General features: G+C 34.1%; 1 protein-coding gene across 1 annotated transcript; it reads left to right on the forward strand.

Moving 5' to 3' along the window:
* The first annotated feature begins 4,019 nt into the window (after nt 1–4,019).
* Nucleotides 4,020–18,103, forward strand: LOC129001671 (uncharacterized). Its single transcript, XM_054429050.1, has 4 exons — nt 4,020–4,101; nt 8,426–8,579; nt 12,870–13,121; nt 17,925–18,103. The coding sequence occupies exons 2-4, from the start codon at nt 8,439–8,441 to the stop codon at nt 18,063–18,065; spliced, it is 534 nt and encodes a 177-aa protein (XP_054285025.1). The 5' UTR covers nt 4,020–4,101; nt 8,426–8,438; the 3' UTR covers nt 18,066–18,103.
* Nucleotides 18,104–18,852: the final 749 nt, after the last annotated feature.

Genomic DNA, 18,852 nt, shown 5'->3' on the forward strand with positions numbered 1-18,852 from the left:
CAAGAGTAGAAAGTGAGTCATAAACTATTTGACACCATATGTTTGAAGTGCGAATTATGCTCATGTTAAATGGTTTGGATTTAGCTTAAAACCAACCATCCATCTTTAATTAGTTTAGACGACTGTAGATGTTTAACTAGGGTCTTTGATATGACGATAGTGTCTTTAAAAATACATAATTTATTAGAAAAAATTACATTACACTTAAAATCTTATACATTAAAAAACGTTTTGCAAAACTTATGACAACATATGCCTTATAGGTTGCCATGTTGGTGACGAAATAACAAAAAAATATAAACAGAAAATCAAAACAAATTAAAGAAATTCCAATTTACATGTTTTATTTACAGCGTGGGGTGAAAATAGAGAAGTTTGCACAATACATACTTTTGGTCGAATTTTCGACCACGGTACGAGCTGTAGTATATATCATCCAATTCTATACAGTATTCATTTATGAGATGGATAATTTGAAACAAATATTGTAACAGGTGATCTCTTTCAGTTTACTATTCCTATGCAATACACCCTTAAATTTTGAGTAATAGAGATTTTTTACAGCAACAGTTTCATCTTAGAGTTATAAATATCACGTAAATGATCTATTGTGAACACCGTAATGATTTTAATTTTGATTGTAAATCAAATATGATACCCTCGGCTAAAGTCGCATTAACAATGACGGAGTTCACAAGACTGTAAACATGGATCAAAGAATAGTAAGTTTATATTTCCATATTGGATATGTTTATATATCATTTGGATAAGAGACAATCGGTTTTGAATGTGCACTTCAATCATCGCTAGACTCAACCTTTGAGTACAATAATTCCAGGATTAAACTGTAAAGCAAAATACACATCTTAATAAATAGATCATTGTCATGCTCTAAAGTTTAACCCAGCGATTGAAGAATGAATACGTCAAAATAAGTTGAAGGTTGAGGAACCTATATGATTTTATAAGTTTTGTAAAAAAGTCACAAGAAAAGTTAAAATTTGTGTTAAAAATGTTATTTAAATGTTGTTTTAAAGTAATCCGCAGACAAAAATATGAGTTTCTAACCACAATTTATACCACAACTCAAGAGTGAAGGTATAAAATCCTTGTAGAATTTATACAAAATCTGTAAATTTGCACCTTGTGATTGTACTCGCCATCACCATATGGCCAGAGAACAAGGTCTGTGATCTCTCAAGGGCAAGCGCTTGCATAAATATGCAACGTTGCATTAGTATGCAGAATGCAGCTGCAGCGCGTGCCCTCTGGTGGTCAACAGAGACTATTGTTTTGACTGGCGGCGAGCTTTTTATACGTTTTTGGCACCGGGAATGGTAGCGAAATGGGCCGGTAATTAGATTCGATGAACTCAGTTTCAATTTTTTATGGTTGCTTGTTACTGAGGGAAATTGTTGTCTTTTGAGGTAAGAATGTGTCTGTGTGTGACGTCAGCCAATGAATACAAACCTTATAAGGTAGTCATTGCACCAGCTGATTTGGCGACTTAAACAAAGACTGAAAATGTCGGACCAAAAATGATTCTTAAATTTTGTTTGTGTAAACCATGAATTTGGAAAAATTGGCTATTTAAAACATTTGATTTTGTCTCCAAGACCTATTATATTTTCTCTAAACTGGAGTATTCAGTAGTGTAAGAAACGTATTTTAGAACACTTTGTTCTTGGCCTGGTTTGGTAAATGAATAATTTTCAAGCTACCAAGTAAAAAAAAAAAAAACTAACAAACTGTATTTTATTGTAAGTGTTTCAACTAATTAGATTAATATAAAATTAAAACAGTAATGCATTATTTTAGCCTCTTTAAAAATTGGTTTACCTTAGTTTTGGGGGGAATTTTAAGTTCTGATAAAAGATTCAATCTTACGTTGAGAAAACTTAAAATAAAGAAGAAGTAATGGGTTGGAAGGTTTTCACCGTCAGTACAGACTATCGAACCTTAGTCGTCACGTTTTAATATGCAGGGCGTCCCGTAGGTGAGGAGCTTAATTCTGGGAAATTGTTCGATGGATCATAATTAGGAGGAAATCCAGATTTCCGCAATTTCGTGTTTTTTTAATAACTTATATATGTTCGACGCACGATCGATCATTTCCCGAAAACAATTCGACAATGCAGTATAAACACTATTACTCTCATGCCTTCCTAAATTGTTCGTATATGGTTTCACACCAATAGTGCAATAACCGGAGGTCTACATAATTTATGGAGCAACCCTAATAAATTGTTCTATAAACTCAACATTCACCAGAAAGCTAATATTTACAAACAGCCTGTTACGAGAACTTACAGTTTTGAGTGTTAAACAGATTTTGGGTCAAATTGTAAACTCTCTCACGGGCCAATGTAAACTACTCTATGTTTTTCAGTTGCACTTTTTGTGGGTCCCATGTGGTTTGACAGTGTGGTATTTCAGTTATATAGCTTTTCATTGAGGTAAAGTCCATTTTAAGTATAGCATCAAGATACCGAGTGTAGTTTAAAGGGGTGTTTGTTTGTCAATTAAACAACTGGTTCTAATATTACAAGATTTGACCTTCCAATGATAGAATTGACTCAAGACAAATTTGTGTATGCTCCTTTTACGAAACATTGCTAATTTTTTTAATGTTTAGTTTTGTGAATCAAGATACACGCATAGCACATCATTGTACAATACTAATCGCTACTCAAATGTACAACGTGCCCCTTGGTTATACTAAATTGAAATAATTTAAGAAAATTACTGTATTTTAAACTGTATTTTGGCATAATAATGTGTACTTAAATTTAAAACCTATTTGTGATTGGCGGTATTTGAACCCAGGACCTCTAGGATATAGGTCACACATGATACTAGACCAAACCCACCCTATATGTACATCGAATATTTAAATATATTACATAACATAATACTAAGAGGTGAGATAAAGAGCAACGGTATATCCAACCTCCTTGTGTTAGACCGCTCGACAACTGGTTTCCCATAGCAGCATAGTGCGTGACAAGGTTGAACAAGCCACCTCCTAATCAGGAAACCACCCTATCAGGAGCGAGAAAAGCTGGATTATTTATGTGCAGTTTGAAAGTCTAAATACAAGGCTTTCGGTTAGGCTTTGCTGAATAACCTTTTTGTGCGTTAGCTGATTTTGCACTGGAATCTACTTACAAAGGTTAATATTGGTAATGAGATGTTTTGAGTTGTGAGGATGGACTTGAAGTTGATATTATTAGAAGCTTCTAAAGACTACCCTCCGTGTGCCACTACCTCCGAATTTCAGAGTGACCCCTATAATACTCGGTTACTTCCTGCGTTAAGACTTTCCGTCCAAACCTAAGCTATCCTAACCTAACCTAACCTAACCTGACCTATCCTAACCTAACCCACGGGTTAAATTTTAATTCAATCTTCCATCCACGGGGCTTCGCAGCCGTAATTCCATTAAGGAAGGAATTTCCATTAAGGAAGTCACAACTACAGTAGGCGGCACAGTACCTAGGTCCTAGACCCGAAACCGATCTACTTTTTAATTTTGATGTGCAAACTTCTATATGGCATAAAAGTACCTACTCTTTTTTTAGTATTGCAGGAAAACTAAAATCAGTATTTCCGTAACAAGAAACTAAAAATCACTTTTCGGTCGGTATGACACATTTTCCCATAGACCAGCTCAACATTTTCAAATACTAATCCTCATAAAGTGACAGTTGCCTCATTTTAAAGGGAAACCGAAAACCAGAGGTCTCTACCACTACTAAGTACAAAATGGCGGCATTTTTAATTTTTTAGTTTCCATGAACCCTACATATATATAAATAATTTCAATATCCCCTATTACCATTTTTTCTTTGTACCAGGAAAGCTAATTTATTATCATTTTCATAACGAATAAAAGTTAAAATTAGTAGTTGGTATCAACATTTTATCGATAAAAATTCTGAAAAACAGAATAATTATATGCCTCGGTAGAGCTACATGCGCAAGAGTTTAATTATACCATCCATCACACAAATGTGATAGTTAGATTGCCACCATAAGTTTGCTAACGTTTTGTCGAGCAGCCTTCATTCCATCGTCGACCCTGAAATCTACTGAGTAAAGGTAAGCTGACATCGTTTGTCACATTTTAAAAACGTTTTTATTAGCTCGCTATCTTGTCTTGTACAAATTTTGCAATCAATTTTATACTAAGTTCCCGATGAGCTAGAGACTTGAAACTTGAAACATAGCTCACACAAATGGATGACAATGCCATTTAATTATACCATTTAATTTTCATATTTCCCTTGGGCTACGCCCCATGGGCTTTTTTTATAAGCTCGCTTTCTTACCCGGTACAAATTTTGATATCGATTTAAACTAACTTTCTGATGAGCTAGAGACTTGAAACTTGAAACGTAGCTCACAAATGGATGACAATGAAATACTATATCATTGTATTTTTATATTTCCCTTGGGGCTTCCAAATTTTCCATGTTTACATTTTGGAAGAAGTAAAGATAAAACATATGATAACAGATAATAAGGTTTTGGTCATGTATTAAAAGGCCGTAAAAATGTTTAACATATTTACACACTAAAACTAAATACCCCCGCCGCAGCAAACCTGCAGACTAAGCGAATTTCCATTTGACTGATTGGATTTACACTGAAATGTCTACTTAAAAATATAACATTTATTCTTGATTTAAATAGAATTAGTTTAACAAGTACTTAGGTTTGCTGCATCAGGGAGGGTAAAACTGTTTTTTTTTAATGTGAATAGTTTCGTAAGAAATAAAAACATTTTCCAAATTTGATCAAAATATGTTCACAAACAAGCAAACTACAACAGTTTACTTATTCTTCATAAGAATAACATGGGAATTTTAAATTTACAATTTTTTGGAATTTTCTCCGTAACAATTAGGCGCATAATAACGCTTCAATATACTAAGTTATTTGTTTTTTTAAGCTCTACAAAATGGTTTGGAAAGAAATCGCTAAATTTTATGTTTTTTGGGTCAAAAATGGGAAAAACCTATTTTTACCCCATAAAACCCCCCGTAAACCCCCGTTCCCATGGTCCGGTCATGCTGGATCGCAAACTCGTTCGAATAAACGTACGTTTACACGTTTGTACCAAATTTCATCAAAATCGGATCATTTTTGCTCGAGTTATCGTGCTGACGGACATATATATATATATATATAATTAAGAAAACTGTAGTGATTAGGGCTACTATTTTGATATATAAAAACATTATTAAAAACTAAGTACCCTTTTATAATTCATTTTATTTAACAACGACTAGTTTCGACGACACATTTGATTTCATAAATACCTGATTTTCTCATATTGTCTTGATTTTGGTTAGCTATATTTTCTTTTGAAATTTTGTTATTGATCATTTGAAAAGCATGTTCTAATTGTGATAAATCCTACATTGGGCAAACAAGTCGAACTTTTGAAAAACGGTCCAAAGAACATATTCAAGCATTAAGATCAGGAAACCGCACAACAATGAAATCTAATTTTGCAGAACATTTAATACAAACAGACCATGAATACAAAAGCATCCACGAAAATTTAAAAATCCTTGAATATGAAAAAGACAAATCAAAATTACATGTTAAAGAAGATTTTTACATTTACAAAAACTATAAACAACACCCAGAAAATTTACTAAACACAATGAACATCAACAAATGCAATCCAATATTTGAAAAAATCCTGCAGTTAAATTAAGAGAGAAAATTATTATATATAGTATAAAGACCATTTAAAACAGAAGAAATCTAAAGTCATCAAAACCTATGAAATCATATGATTGTATTTATTATTTAGATAAAATGTTTATTGTATTTGTTAAGATATAAAAACAACATGACTATGGCATAATCGTCGAAACTAGTCGTTGTTAAATAAAATGAATTAAAAAAGGGTACTTAGTTTTTAATAATGTTTATATATATATATATATATAAATATATAAATAAATATATATATATATGAATTTGAACGGATGGTGTTTTTGGCCTCTAGGGACCTCAAAACGAAAAAAAAAATCGGTCCCGCGTCCAGGTCTTACCATGAGTACTACGGTAATAGCTTATTCCCTATATGGGAAATTCGCTAAAAGAAGAAAATAATTTATAAATACGAGGAGAGAATAAACACTTGTAAGATTGAAAATGAAAAACGTGGGGCACATGCAATAGATAATTATAGTTCAATAGGATAATAATAATTGTAAATTAGGTATTGTACGCGCCGCACCATTTTAGTATTAGGCCTAAATCTTACAAGTTTTTATTATCTCCTCGTATTTATAAATTATTTTTTCTACATTTTAGAGCGTTTAAAAACGTGGAATTTTTTAAAAGTATTTTTATTTATAAATTATTTTCTTAGCAGTCCAATTTCATTGAGGGCTGAACATCTGTTAACTCTGTGAGAATGACTCTAATATTTTACCAACGATATGGCTTTTGAAATAAAATAAAAGCACAAAGATAGTGATGACATAGAGGTTAGTTCAGCGAACTTACTGGTTTGACGTTTTATTCTACAATTTTTGTTGTTAGATCTAACACAATATTGTGGCTACAATGTTGTACATTGTGCTAAATAACGTGTAGCATAAAGTTTAATATTCAGTCTAATTGCATTAAGTTGTCAGTATCTAAAACAATCTTAGAGTTAAAAATGTTATTTTAAGAGTTTATTTTGAGAATCAAGAACTGTAAGCGAATTTCCCGTATAGGGAATAAGCTATTACCGTAGATCTCATGGAAGACTTACTTACTTTCACGTTTTGATGTCTCCAGAGGCCAAAACACAAACAGTTTAACAATTCCCCGGGTGTACAACAATTCCCCCCCTGGTTAATTTTTTAACGGCTTAATATATTCAAACTAGCTTCGATACACGATAATAGGGGAATGTAAAGTCCTTTTTGGTGGTATTTTGATCTCCAACCCCACCCCCAAATGGGGTTGCTGTTGCTGGGGGTAGCTTAACATTTTTATATGACAACCCCTATCAAGTAGTGCACCATTTTAAGGAGCTTTTTAAAAGGAAATTATTGCAGCAAATTTGAATTTGATACGGCGAATTTGAAAAATGTTATGGCAAGCAATGTTTGACGTTAATTAAACTGGAAATTTACATTCCATCACTTTTATTTTTTCTTGATGTAAATTTTCAAATAAAAATTTTAAATCACCCTCAGCAACTCCTATTTGGGGGAGGGGGGGGGGCGAATTTCAAAATACCACCAAAAGGCACTTTCACATTACCCTAATAGCGTGTATTGAAGATCTTTTGAATATATGCAGCCGTTCAAAAATCATCCAGGGGGAGTATTATGGCCCGGTATATTTGTGTGATTGTCCATTAGCACGATAACTTGAGCCAAAATCATCTGATTTTGATGAAATATGCTACAAAAGTGTAAACCTACGTTTATTCGAACGACTTTGCGAACCAGCATGATCGGCCCACAGGGTTTTATGGGGTAAAATAGTATATTTCGTACCTAGGGACGAAAATTAGGTTTTGCCGGCTCGTGATAATTTTTAAGTTCGAGACGTTTGTAAAACGGCTAAAAACATCATATAGTGATGAAAAAGATGTTTTTTTTTTGTCTTTTTGACCCTTAAAACATAACATTTCCCATTTGTCTCTAAAAAAATGTTGAAGAGCTAATTAAGATAATTTAGTAAAAGAAATAATATTGAAGTGATTTTTTTGTTATTGATTACAGAGAAAAAAATGTAAGTTTTAAATGCCCATGTATTAATGGGAATAAGTAAACTTGTATAGTTTGCTTGTTTATGGATATATTGCGATCAAACCTGACAAATTTAATTTATACTGTGCTAGTACCCTCCCTGTAGCAGCAAACCTAGGTTCTCGTTTAAGTTTACAGTATTGATGTTATAAATTTATTTAAGTGAAAATCAAATTAGCCAAATGGAAATTCCCTTAGTCTGCAGGTTTGCTGCTGCGGGGTATATTATTGATTAGGATGTTTCAGTATAACCTTTGACTATTAATACACCTTTTATTCAGTATCCAATCCAATAGTCAATGGTATAACGTTGAACAACGGTAAAATTATTGGAAGGTTTAGTGGTATTTTTATAAAAAAATGTGTGGAATTAAAACACCAAATATTTCAAACGGGTATTCAAGTACTTGTAAATACTGTATATACTTTATGTAAGTGCAGTATGAAAATAAAGATTTCATTTTAGTTGAGTGATGACTATGGGATAAAAAATAATAAATAATTGTTATTTATGTATACGAGAATATGTATATTACATGTTAGAATTGTTTTATGTTTTAAAGTTTGTAACGTACTTATGACCAATCATTAAGCTCCAGCTCGTCCATAAATGTATAAACTAAAAGCTATTGAAGATCGGTGTTGTTCAGGTTGTCCACGAAAATGAAAATGATGTACAGCCCCTTATTGCTCGTCCTCTTCGTATTTGCTGTGCAAAATATTCCTATGGTGGAGGGAGAAAAAGATGCACAAAATGCAGCAGAACAAGAGAAGAAAGAAAATGAAAAATTCATAGCAGACACGGTAAATACTAACAACCAAAAAATGTAAGGTGAAATGAGTAATTATGTGTTTAACCACTAATCTTATGGAATAACACAAGGGATGGAGAGAAGAGTATAATGGAGGACCGAAATGCAGACAATGAAAACAGATTACGGACTATACAGGGTACAAATAAAGCCCCGGGACGGTTGAATATGAAAAAAATCAAGATAGAGCTACAAAACTTAGTACATAGTTACGCTAGGCTTTACAATAATTTTAAAACTTTATTCAGTGATACGCTACCTTCTTAGGGGGGACGGCCTGATGGGAATCAGAAGAAAATCTTAAATGTAAGTTAGTATAGATTGATATACACATCAAATTACACCACTTTAATAGTAAAGTACAATTCCGCGAATTTGAACTCAAAGAAAGACTCAGTTAAAAGTATTAGCCGTTGAAAATATTTTTTACACCTATCATTTTGCATCTTTGAAAGACTGCCATTTTTACTTAAATGTTCTTTTGAACTCAAATTTGCGGCACTGTATGCTACTAATAAACACCTTAAACTTCGATGTGCATATGATGCTTCTCAGAAATTCTTCTGGCTCCTAGCAGGCCCCTCCCAGTGGGAAGTACAGTAGCGTATTACTGGAGTGCAGGGCCGAGTACCATGGTACCAATTGCCTAAATACTTTGACGAGGATCATTTTACAGCTGTGGGGCTTGGCAGTGCGAGTGCCGTTCATGTATCAGTGATCGGTTCTACGGTGCGGCGGGTATGGGGATGGATAGATCGGCTAGGGGGGTTTCAAAATGAGCAAAACTTGTGAAGACTCTTAAGGGATAACATGAAACTATTATAACCTAACCTATAAAGCAAACTTACTGATTATGAAAAAATGAATGAAGGTTTACTAATCGAATCGATATTTCCAGTCGATATTAGGGTAGCCCAGTTAAGAAACTGTACCCGGTCGTCGTTACGTCCTGCCCTGCCCAATACACCCCCTAAGAGGGGTATTAGGGGGTCCCCCTGGATAATTCTGTATAGGCTCTGGAAAGTCAAACGGCAATCGGGCCTTTCATTCAATGACCCCCACGGCAAAGTATATGACGGCAATAGCTCCGTTTCTCGTATCGCTAAATAATGTTTTAAAATTATTTTAATGTTCAGTAACTTTTTACCAAGTTTTGTAGCTCTATCCTAATAAACTTTTTGAAATATCAAACTATCCCGGGATTTTATTTCCGATATATAACAATTAATTCTAGTATTTTTTTCTAACTAAGAATGGTTTGGGAATGCAACTAATTATGCTGTTGATGGTCTATGATTTATTTTTATTTTTTTCCATACAAAATAAATAGATAAGGTAATTATTTTCGAAAGGTGTAATTTTTTAGTTTGAATTTTAAAAATCTGTTTTGGGTCGACCTGAACCAAAAAAAGTGCTTTTTGAAGTAATGTCTGTGCGTGTTCACTGTTCAAACATATTTTTATCCATATCAGTTGAGGTATATACATGGTTGGGCAAAATTGAGGACAACTCCTAATAACCTTTTAATTGGCTACACAAGGAAAACCTAACTCTACACACCTCTATGTCATTGAGTAAGTTACCCTTAAAACATAAAATTTCCCAATTTCTCTCTAGACCATGTTGAAGAGCATAAAACAATTTTTTATATTGAAGTGTTTTTTGTACTTCAATTGGTACTCCAATTGGTTACGGAGAAAATTTAAAAAATGTTAACTTTAAATTCCCATGTTATTCTTGTGGCGAATAAGTAAACCGTTGCAATTTGCTTGTTTATGGATATAACTTATTTTGATCAAACTTATCAAATTTATTTTTTTTATACTAAGCTATTATTTTTTTACAATTTTTTTACTACCCCCCCTGTAGCAGAAAACCTTGGTACTCATTAAAACTAATGTTATTTAAATAGATTAAGGTGAAAATCAAATCAGGCAAGTGGAAATGATCGCTTAGTTTGCAGGTTTGCTGCGTCAGGGGTATTTATTCGATCAAAACTATATACCTACTTACCTTGCTGTTTCACATAGTAGGATTTAAAATGGGCTTGTCTAAGCAACCTGATCTTAGCGAGTAACAAAGTTTCACAACTTATTTATCCAGCATTAAAATTTATTCATATGTGGAGATTATTAGGTACTTTCCTGTTAAGGGGAACATTCATTATTATCGATGATTTCTTTTCGATATATCGATATTTTTGTTTCCTTTACGGTCCATATTCCATCAGTTTTAATATCTTTAAACGCATTTAAATTATAGACAGACAGACAAAAAGACAATATACAGGGTGTCCTTAAAAAAACGTTTGAGGACTTTGGGAAATGAATCCTCATACTAAAAGGAAGAAAAAAGTTTGTGTGAAGGTATGTCCGAAAATGCATATTTACCCAGCTATCCGCCATTTTGTTTTTTATACAAAAATATTTTTATCTGTGAAGTTTTTCGTTCGATGATTATGAAATTTGGTAGCCATGTTAAAATACACAAGACCTATAATAGAAAAAACAATACAGTTGTTCCGATTGTAAATTTCAAAATGGCGGCCGTTTGAATTTTTCTAACTTAAATAACTCAAAAACGGCTTATTCTATGAAAAACTGTCAAGAATACTTTTTTTAGCATTTACAATAACCTATCAAAAGATACCAATATCAAAAAGATCGGACAAAAGATGACTGAAATATAAGGTTTTTTGTGTAAAAATAAGGCAATGTTAGTTGCCATCTTAGGCAGTTAACAATGTTAGGCAATGTTGGGCAGTTAGTAATGTTAGGGCAGTTATCTTTGGTCCGATCTTTTTAATATTGGTATCGTTTGATGGGGTATTGAATATGCTAAAAAAAAGTATTCTTGACATTTTTTCATAGAATTAGCCGTTTTGGAGTTATTTAAGTTAGAAAAATTCAAACGGCCGCCATTTTGAAATTTACAATCGGAACAACTTTACTATTTTTTCTATTATAGGTCTTGTGTATGTTAACATGGTTACCTCCGAGAAATTGTTCTATGAGTCAAAATAAAGAGAAAATCAAAAATACATTTTTTTCAAAAATTGCATCATTAACCAGATAATCGCCATTTTGTATTTTTTACATAAACATTCTTATTTTGGGATTTTTCAACCGATCTTTATAAAATTTGGTATGTAGGTTGAGGTAGAAGAGCCCCCTGTTGGATGAAAAATAAATCATCTTGATTCAACTTAAAATTTCAATTTAGCGGCCATTTATTTTTTTTAAACTAAGTACTCCAAAGTGGATAAGCCTATTATCCAAAAGGTGGATATCTGGATTTTTGAAATAAATGTTATTCTTGATTTTCTCTTTATTTTGACCCATAGAACCATTTCCCGGAATTTGGCTGTTTACTTACGGGGCATCTTGTATATTTGATTAAGAAATGAAACTAACTAACCTTACATCGCTACCTAATTGTTTTCTAAAATAACCTAACATCGCTAACCAAACTTGCTGTAGGCTAAGTTACCGTTCCAAAATTCTGTTTGATAACAGAAAAGGCATATGGGAAATAGGCTTTCAAAATGGAATTTTGAAATGTTACAGCAAGTTTGGTTTGTTAGGTTGTTAGGTTGTAACCATTGTTAGGTTTTAATGGTTGGGAAAAGTTTCATTTCAATATAATTTTTTTATTATTTTTTGAAGAGGTTGGCGGCCTCTTTTAACCTTGCATTTGCACGTCCACATAGACTAAGCGCCCGTGCGTGGATCGTTTACAGCAAAGCAAGTGAGCCGGTACAGTACAAAGGTGAACTGTACTGATAAAATGTTATCGGCAGTGACCAGGATCCGAACCCACGACATCGCTGCCTTGGGCCCGAACGACGCTACCGCCTGAGCCACCGACTCACTAAATTGTTTGTTGATACTGAACAATATTTATTTATCGTAGTTGTCAGCTGATAAGTTGCAATTTGTTAATACCAATATATCGAATAAAAAAAATAAAATATCGATATATCGAAAAGAAATCATCGATAATAATAAATTTTTCCTTTAACAGGAAAGTACCAAATATTATTAGGGTACGTTTGGGTTTGTCCTCATCTCATGCGAATATCCTATACAGGCTTTCTTTAATTTGTATCAACTATGTATACTTTACTTTGACTTATACAGTACATAGATATGTTGCTAACCTTTTTGATACAAATTCCTCAAACTACCTACCCTCTAATTTATTACCTACTAATTTATATTTGTCACTGCAAAATGCCTAATTTATTTTACTAAAAATGTTCAACTATTACAATTTATTCTAGGAGGAGAAAATTAAGTATCTAAAAGAAGCACTTAGTGGCCGTGTAGTTAAAGACTTCAAGAACGCTTTAGGAAAAAAACAAAGTTTTGGTGCTGCAGAGATTAGGGGTTCAATGGAGTCGTACGTCAGAGGAAACCTTAACTCACTGTCTGAGGTGGAGGATGATGGTAGAGACAGAAGATTTAAGAGCGCCAAAGGCTGGGAGAATTGCAAAGACATGATCAATGGGTTGACGGAAGCTACAACCATCCGTGTATGTAATAGTCATGTATTGTTGTAACTAAACCTAATTACATGGCATTTAATTATAATACACTGGCAATACATATGCTGATTCTACAGGGTGTTTATAAGTATACTTTAACACTTTAAATAACCATAAAACACTTATTTCTCCAATTAAAGCTATTAAATAACAATCAAAGCCTAGGAAATAATTCCAAGTTTAAGTACATACCGTGATAAGAATATTAACCTACTTCAATGTATTTTTTGACTGTTCATAATTATTGTTAGCTGCACATCTGCATCGCGGACACGGGCTCAACCGTTCCATTTCTTGTGATGCAATCTGCCAGTGTTCATAAATTTGTATTAAGCCCTAATTGTATTGAAGGAGGATTCATATTGTATCTTGTCCAAAATCTCTAAAATGTTGAACATAAGACTTGGTTTCAATGAACCACTCCACACACTGCACTTTATTACAAGCTTCCATTGCAATTTTAACAAAACTCATTAATTATTTGTTATTGTTTACCAAGCAAAATATAAACTAATCAGCTGATAAAACTGTAACTGTTTAAACTTGTTTAGCCACTCTTTCATGTGGTGTTTTAGAAAACCTTTATGTTACATGGGAAGATGATAGGGGGAGAGTAAAGTTTTTATGAACACCCTGTATAACAGTGAATTTCCCATACAGGTAATAAGCTATTACTGTAGGTCTCATGGTAAGACCTTGTAAGACATCCTAAAAGCTATATGATGTAAAAGTAAGATGTTAATAATAATATACTAAATTTTGTATTCACAATGCATTTTAGGTGATATTTAGAGTATTTTGAATTTCCTTACCTACAAGTTGCCTAGTCAAATTACTATTGAGTCAACACATAAATACCGACAGTCAGTAAACTAGGCACCGCAGACCCATGTCCCTATGGTGAAATGTCTTTGTCTTGACCTGGCCCCGTTTATGCACCAAGAGCGGGAGCGATTTTCAACACCATTGAGTTAAATGGGGCTGTATATGCACGAAGAGCGATAGCGGTAGCGGTTGACCTCCCGCTGCGTTTCTAATTCGACCGCTGTGTAGTTAGAAATCGCAGCGGTTGCTTGGGATAGAGCGGTTTTCAACTACATTGAGTCAAATGAGACCGTTTATGCACGGCGGGAGCGGGAGCGGCTGCAGCCAGGGTTGCCAACTTGACCCACGCGCACGTGCACTTATACTCCGCGCCAAAGCTGGTGGCGGCTGAGGGATTAGGACAGCCAGGTATGACTACATCAACGATCACATAAGGCCCCTCGCCCACTATACGATTTCGGTCGTACGACACTGTGTCGGGACAACATTTCCACAGTGAACCATTGGATCTAATGAGAGCTCGCCCACTGTACGATAATCTCACGACTACGACAAACTGTCGTGAAGCAGTCGTCCACTGCCACTGTGATCCACGACTGTCGTACGACTGTTTCACTCGCAGTGGCGTACACAATCAAATGGGCGCTCGCCCACTATACGATTTTTATCGTATGTCGTGCGTTCTCCCCAGTAGTCTTATATATACTTTTTGCAATTAACTCATACTTAGTCATTATTATAGTTGTTATATCACTTTGCGTATTTCTTATCGTGAATAAATATTTTTTACAATTCATTCATACTTTTTTATTATAATGTTTGATATATCACTTGATCTTATTTTTCAACCATTATTTTGCGTAATTTTGATCTTCCTATTTATTTTTTTACAATTTGGTTATATTTTTCCTTATATTATGTTTAAATACTGCATCACTTATGAGTAAATATACCAAAATAATTATTGAAAAATGCGAGTTTGGCTATTATTATTGTATAATCTTAATTATTAATTAAATTGTGTAAAAAAGTTTCACTAAAACATATAAATATATTTTTTTGTAGATTATATTGATAAAATTAAATATATTTAAAAACTAATCCAAAAACAATTAACATACCAACTTTTTACCAGACTATCCCAAAACCCTATGATAGTTATGGTAAATTTAAAAACTTGTAAAATGCATGGACTAATATAATTTGAAAATTTCTTTCAATACATTAACTTAAAAAATAATTTACACATAAAAATAAATGTTTCTTTAATGCTGTAGGCCTACATTGGCCACTATCGCTTAATCTACGCCACAGCAGCCACATTGCAACAACACGTAACGGAATTATTGTTTTACTGTTTGATACAGAACCACTGTTTTAAGATATTGCGCAACACACCCACACCTCACTCTTCCAGGGCTACCGAGCAACTGGCCATTTATCCGACAAAGTGTCGTAAAGTGGGCGAGGACCACACATATGATAAGAATATCGTACGACACAGTGTCGTACGACCGAAATCGTATAGTGGGCGAGAGGCCTAAGACCACATGGACTACATAGGTCGGACCTGCTCACCGACCTGGCCGTCCTAATCCCTCAGCCGCCACCAGCTTTGGCGCGGAGTATAGGACAAATAGTTGTGTTAATTATTTGGCAGAGTTTGAGTTGCCAAGACTGTGTCCCCCTTCCATTCTCCGTTGACCAACCGCTACCGCTATCGCTTGCACAATTTTGACAAAATTTTCACAGCGGGAGCGGGCCCGCTATCGCCCCGTTCCCGCTCTTGGTGCATAAACGGGACCTAACGCTGTATACATGTGTCCAGAGAGTTACGGGAAACCCTGTGTATCTTGATCAAATTTGGCAAATTTATTTATTTCATCCTATACTATTGTTGTTTGGTCAAAAACACTGTTTAACTTCCCCGTAGTAGCAAACCTAAGCACTCGTTAAATCTAATTTTATTTAAATTGGTAATATGTCTTATTTATGGAAATATTTGAGTAAATATGTAATCAGACAAGTTGAAATTCGCTGAGTCTGCAGGTTTGCTGCGGCGGGGGTATTTTACCTTTAGAGCCTCTTTATAGCCGACATACACAAAATAATGAGAAATGAAGGTTTCACATTATTGAGTTGACTGTCAATCCTCGTTTTTGATTGTGTCTCAACAAATGTTTACACTGTAGGGTTGCGGATCAAATAATACACTAAGTTTACAGTCTCCTAAACTAATTTTTTCGGAAAAATTACCCTTAAAAGCCTTTTATTACTGTGTACTATAGGTACAGATACGTTACGTAATGTACCATAATTACTCAACATATGACATTTTTAAACAGTTTTTATACATATGAGAAGTTGTCTGCTTAGTTTGAAAATAAACCTTTAAGTTGACAGTTTAATGACAGTTTCGAAATCCCCAAAATCCCAACTCATACCATCAAATATCCAAAAATTCCCAACTTTTACAATTTTTAAAGATTATTGGAAGGGGGATGGCTTCCCCCTCTGCCCCCCTTACATAATGTCCCTGCTCGTAGTTTGCCACTATAAGCCAATAATCCGTTTCAAAAACGTGAAGGAATACGGCGTGAGTGATATAAACCTATAACTTGAGATAGAACAATATATGTGAACAAGCCCGAGTGTATGACGTCAGTCGTGAGTCGTCTGCTGCTGAGCTGACCATTTTATCCACCAGATTGAAAAGAGCATTCAAGTGACCAACATTTGAAACTATACGTTGTTAATATTGAAAAGACCAGATAACTGGCGGCAAAAATCTATATCTCTATACGTTCTAGATTAATTGAATCGTAAATCTTTATTCAGTGATACGCTACCTCCTAAGGGGCCTGCTAGGAGTTAGAAAAAGTCTTAAATTTAACTATAGGTGGACATTCACATCAAATTATAGCTCTTTATTAGTAAAATACAATACCACAAATTTAGCTCAAAAGAGCATTTGAGTAAAAATTGCAGCAGTTCAAAGATTCAAAATGGTGGATCAAGAAATCTTTAAACGGCTGACACCTTTGACTCTGTTGTTTGAGTTCAAATTTGTGGCATTGTATTTTACTATTAAACCCCTTTAAATTGATGTACACATATAACAATGCTTACATTTGAGATTTGCATCTGACTCCTAGCAGGCCATAGGGGTTAGCGAATCAGTGAAGTTAGAAGGGTTAGCCAAGCGTTCGACGGCGGGCACCGCATAGTCAATGGTAATAGCTACCGAGATAAAGTTTTAGAATAGACAATGTCCAATATTTTTATGAGGTTACGGGTTTTATTCAACACGTATTTTGGAAGAAATAACGTGATTAATAACTCCTATCATGTAATACAGTGCATACTTTAAGCACGTGCACGATATTTTTATCAGCTTTTTAGTTATTTATGTTTTTTTTTATGTTAAATAGACTGCATTTTAATTAGATATAAAGTTTTGTAATCACAGTTAAATTGGAGCAACCTTGTTTTGAGACGAAAACACGAAGAAAAAGTCAATTTTCACAGATTTGTCAAACTGATATTACTCTAAAACTATTTGAGATAGAAAAGCACTTTAAATACATAAGTTGTAGATAGTTTAATTCTACACTAATGATTTCATCAGATTTTAGATCTAAGCTTTAGTTTAGCTTATACAGAGCAAATTATAAGACTTACAAGGTAGTTTTTCACCGGAAATATCTTTAACTCCCCCCCCCCCATACCCCCGTTAAATTTATAACTATGTAAAACCAGCGTCTTAATACATATATACGCCGCACAGACACCCTCTATTCCAAATTTGATAGTTCTAGGTCGTTTGTGTTATGAGATATAGTGATATTTTAGTGATTGGCATTTGCCTTTATAAGATTTACCACCTATGCTATACCCCACCCACTACTACTATCCATTTACTAAGGCTTTTATAAACTTAGTGTATAGTTTTCTATTATTTTGCAGTACAGTGACGTAGAACACCTTTTAAAAGGTATTCCAGATGAGTCCTTGGAAACTCTCAAAGGTAGCCTCGAAAATACATCAAAAACATATCTTAATGGAAGATACAAGGCGCACTTCAGAGGTCTTCAAGTATGTCCGTAACAGGGAAAACTTGACAGGGAAAATGGAGGTAAATTACGTCAGATGAAAAATTAAAATTACTGATCATACCCCCTGATATGTTTATTTTTTTTTGTAAACCTTTAAATACAGAATTATTTACAGGGAGTGGCAAAATTATCTGGCAGTTTTCTTTTCCGCCCCGTTGAGCGAGTTAGTGGTGAAACACCCTTCACCACTGGGAATAGGGGCGTTCCAGAGCCTACGTGCGGACATTTTTAGTGGTCATGAAGCTATGGAAGGCTGAGTGGGATTGTAGTGGATGTGTGTTTTAAAAGTTGTAATTTCTGTGTAGCTGTTCAGTGGCAGTTCTATAGACTTTTCAATGTGGGTTTAAGGGGAAAGCCCCAACTCGAGACACAATTTTGCTGTGGGTGGGTATATAACTTATATATTTTATAGCCGCTCCCTGTACTAAATATTTTAAAGACTTATAGTGATTATACCCTTTAAAAATTACAACTAAAAATAAAACACAATGTTATCTTACAATAATGTCTTAAATGGAACAGAAAGATGTCCTCATTTCTCAGTTCAACGTTTGCCTATGTGGCTCACACCACAGCTATGTAGCCATTCTTCATGTCAACATGACAGAAAACCTTTAAAATATAGAATAAAATAGGTAGCGCATGAGTTTTATTCAATACATTTTTCGTAAAATTAACTCGAAGATTTCAAGGTGCGACTAAAGTAGCTCTTTTTGAACGATAAATTTGCTGGAGTCAAGTGAAACGACGATATTTTCTTTAAATCGAGTCAAATGATT

Source organism: Macrosteles quadrilineatus, unplaced genomic scaffold (assembly GCF_028750875.1).
Source record: "Macrosteles quadrilineatus isolate MER2022 unplaced genomic scaffold, UCM_ALF_1.0 Scaffold_8__2_contigs__length_117827958, whole genome shotgun sequence".
NCBI classification, from domain to species: Eukaryota; Metazoa; Arthropoda; class Insecta; order Hemiptera; family Cicadellidae; genus Macrosteles; species Macrosteles quadrilineatus.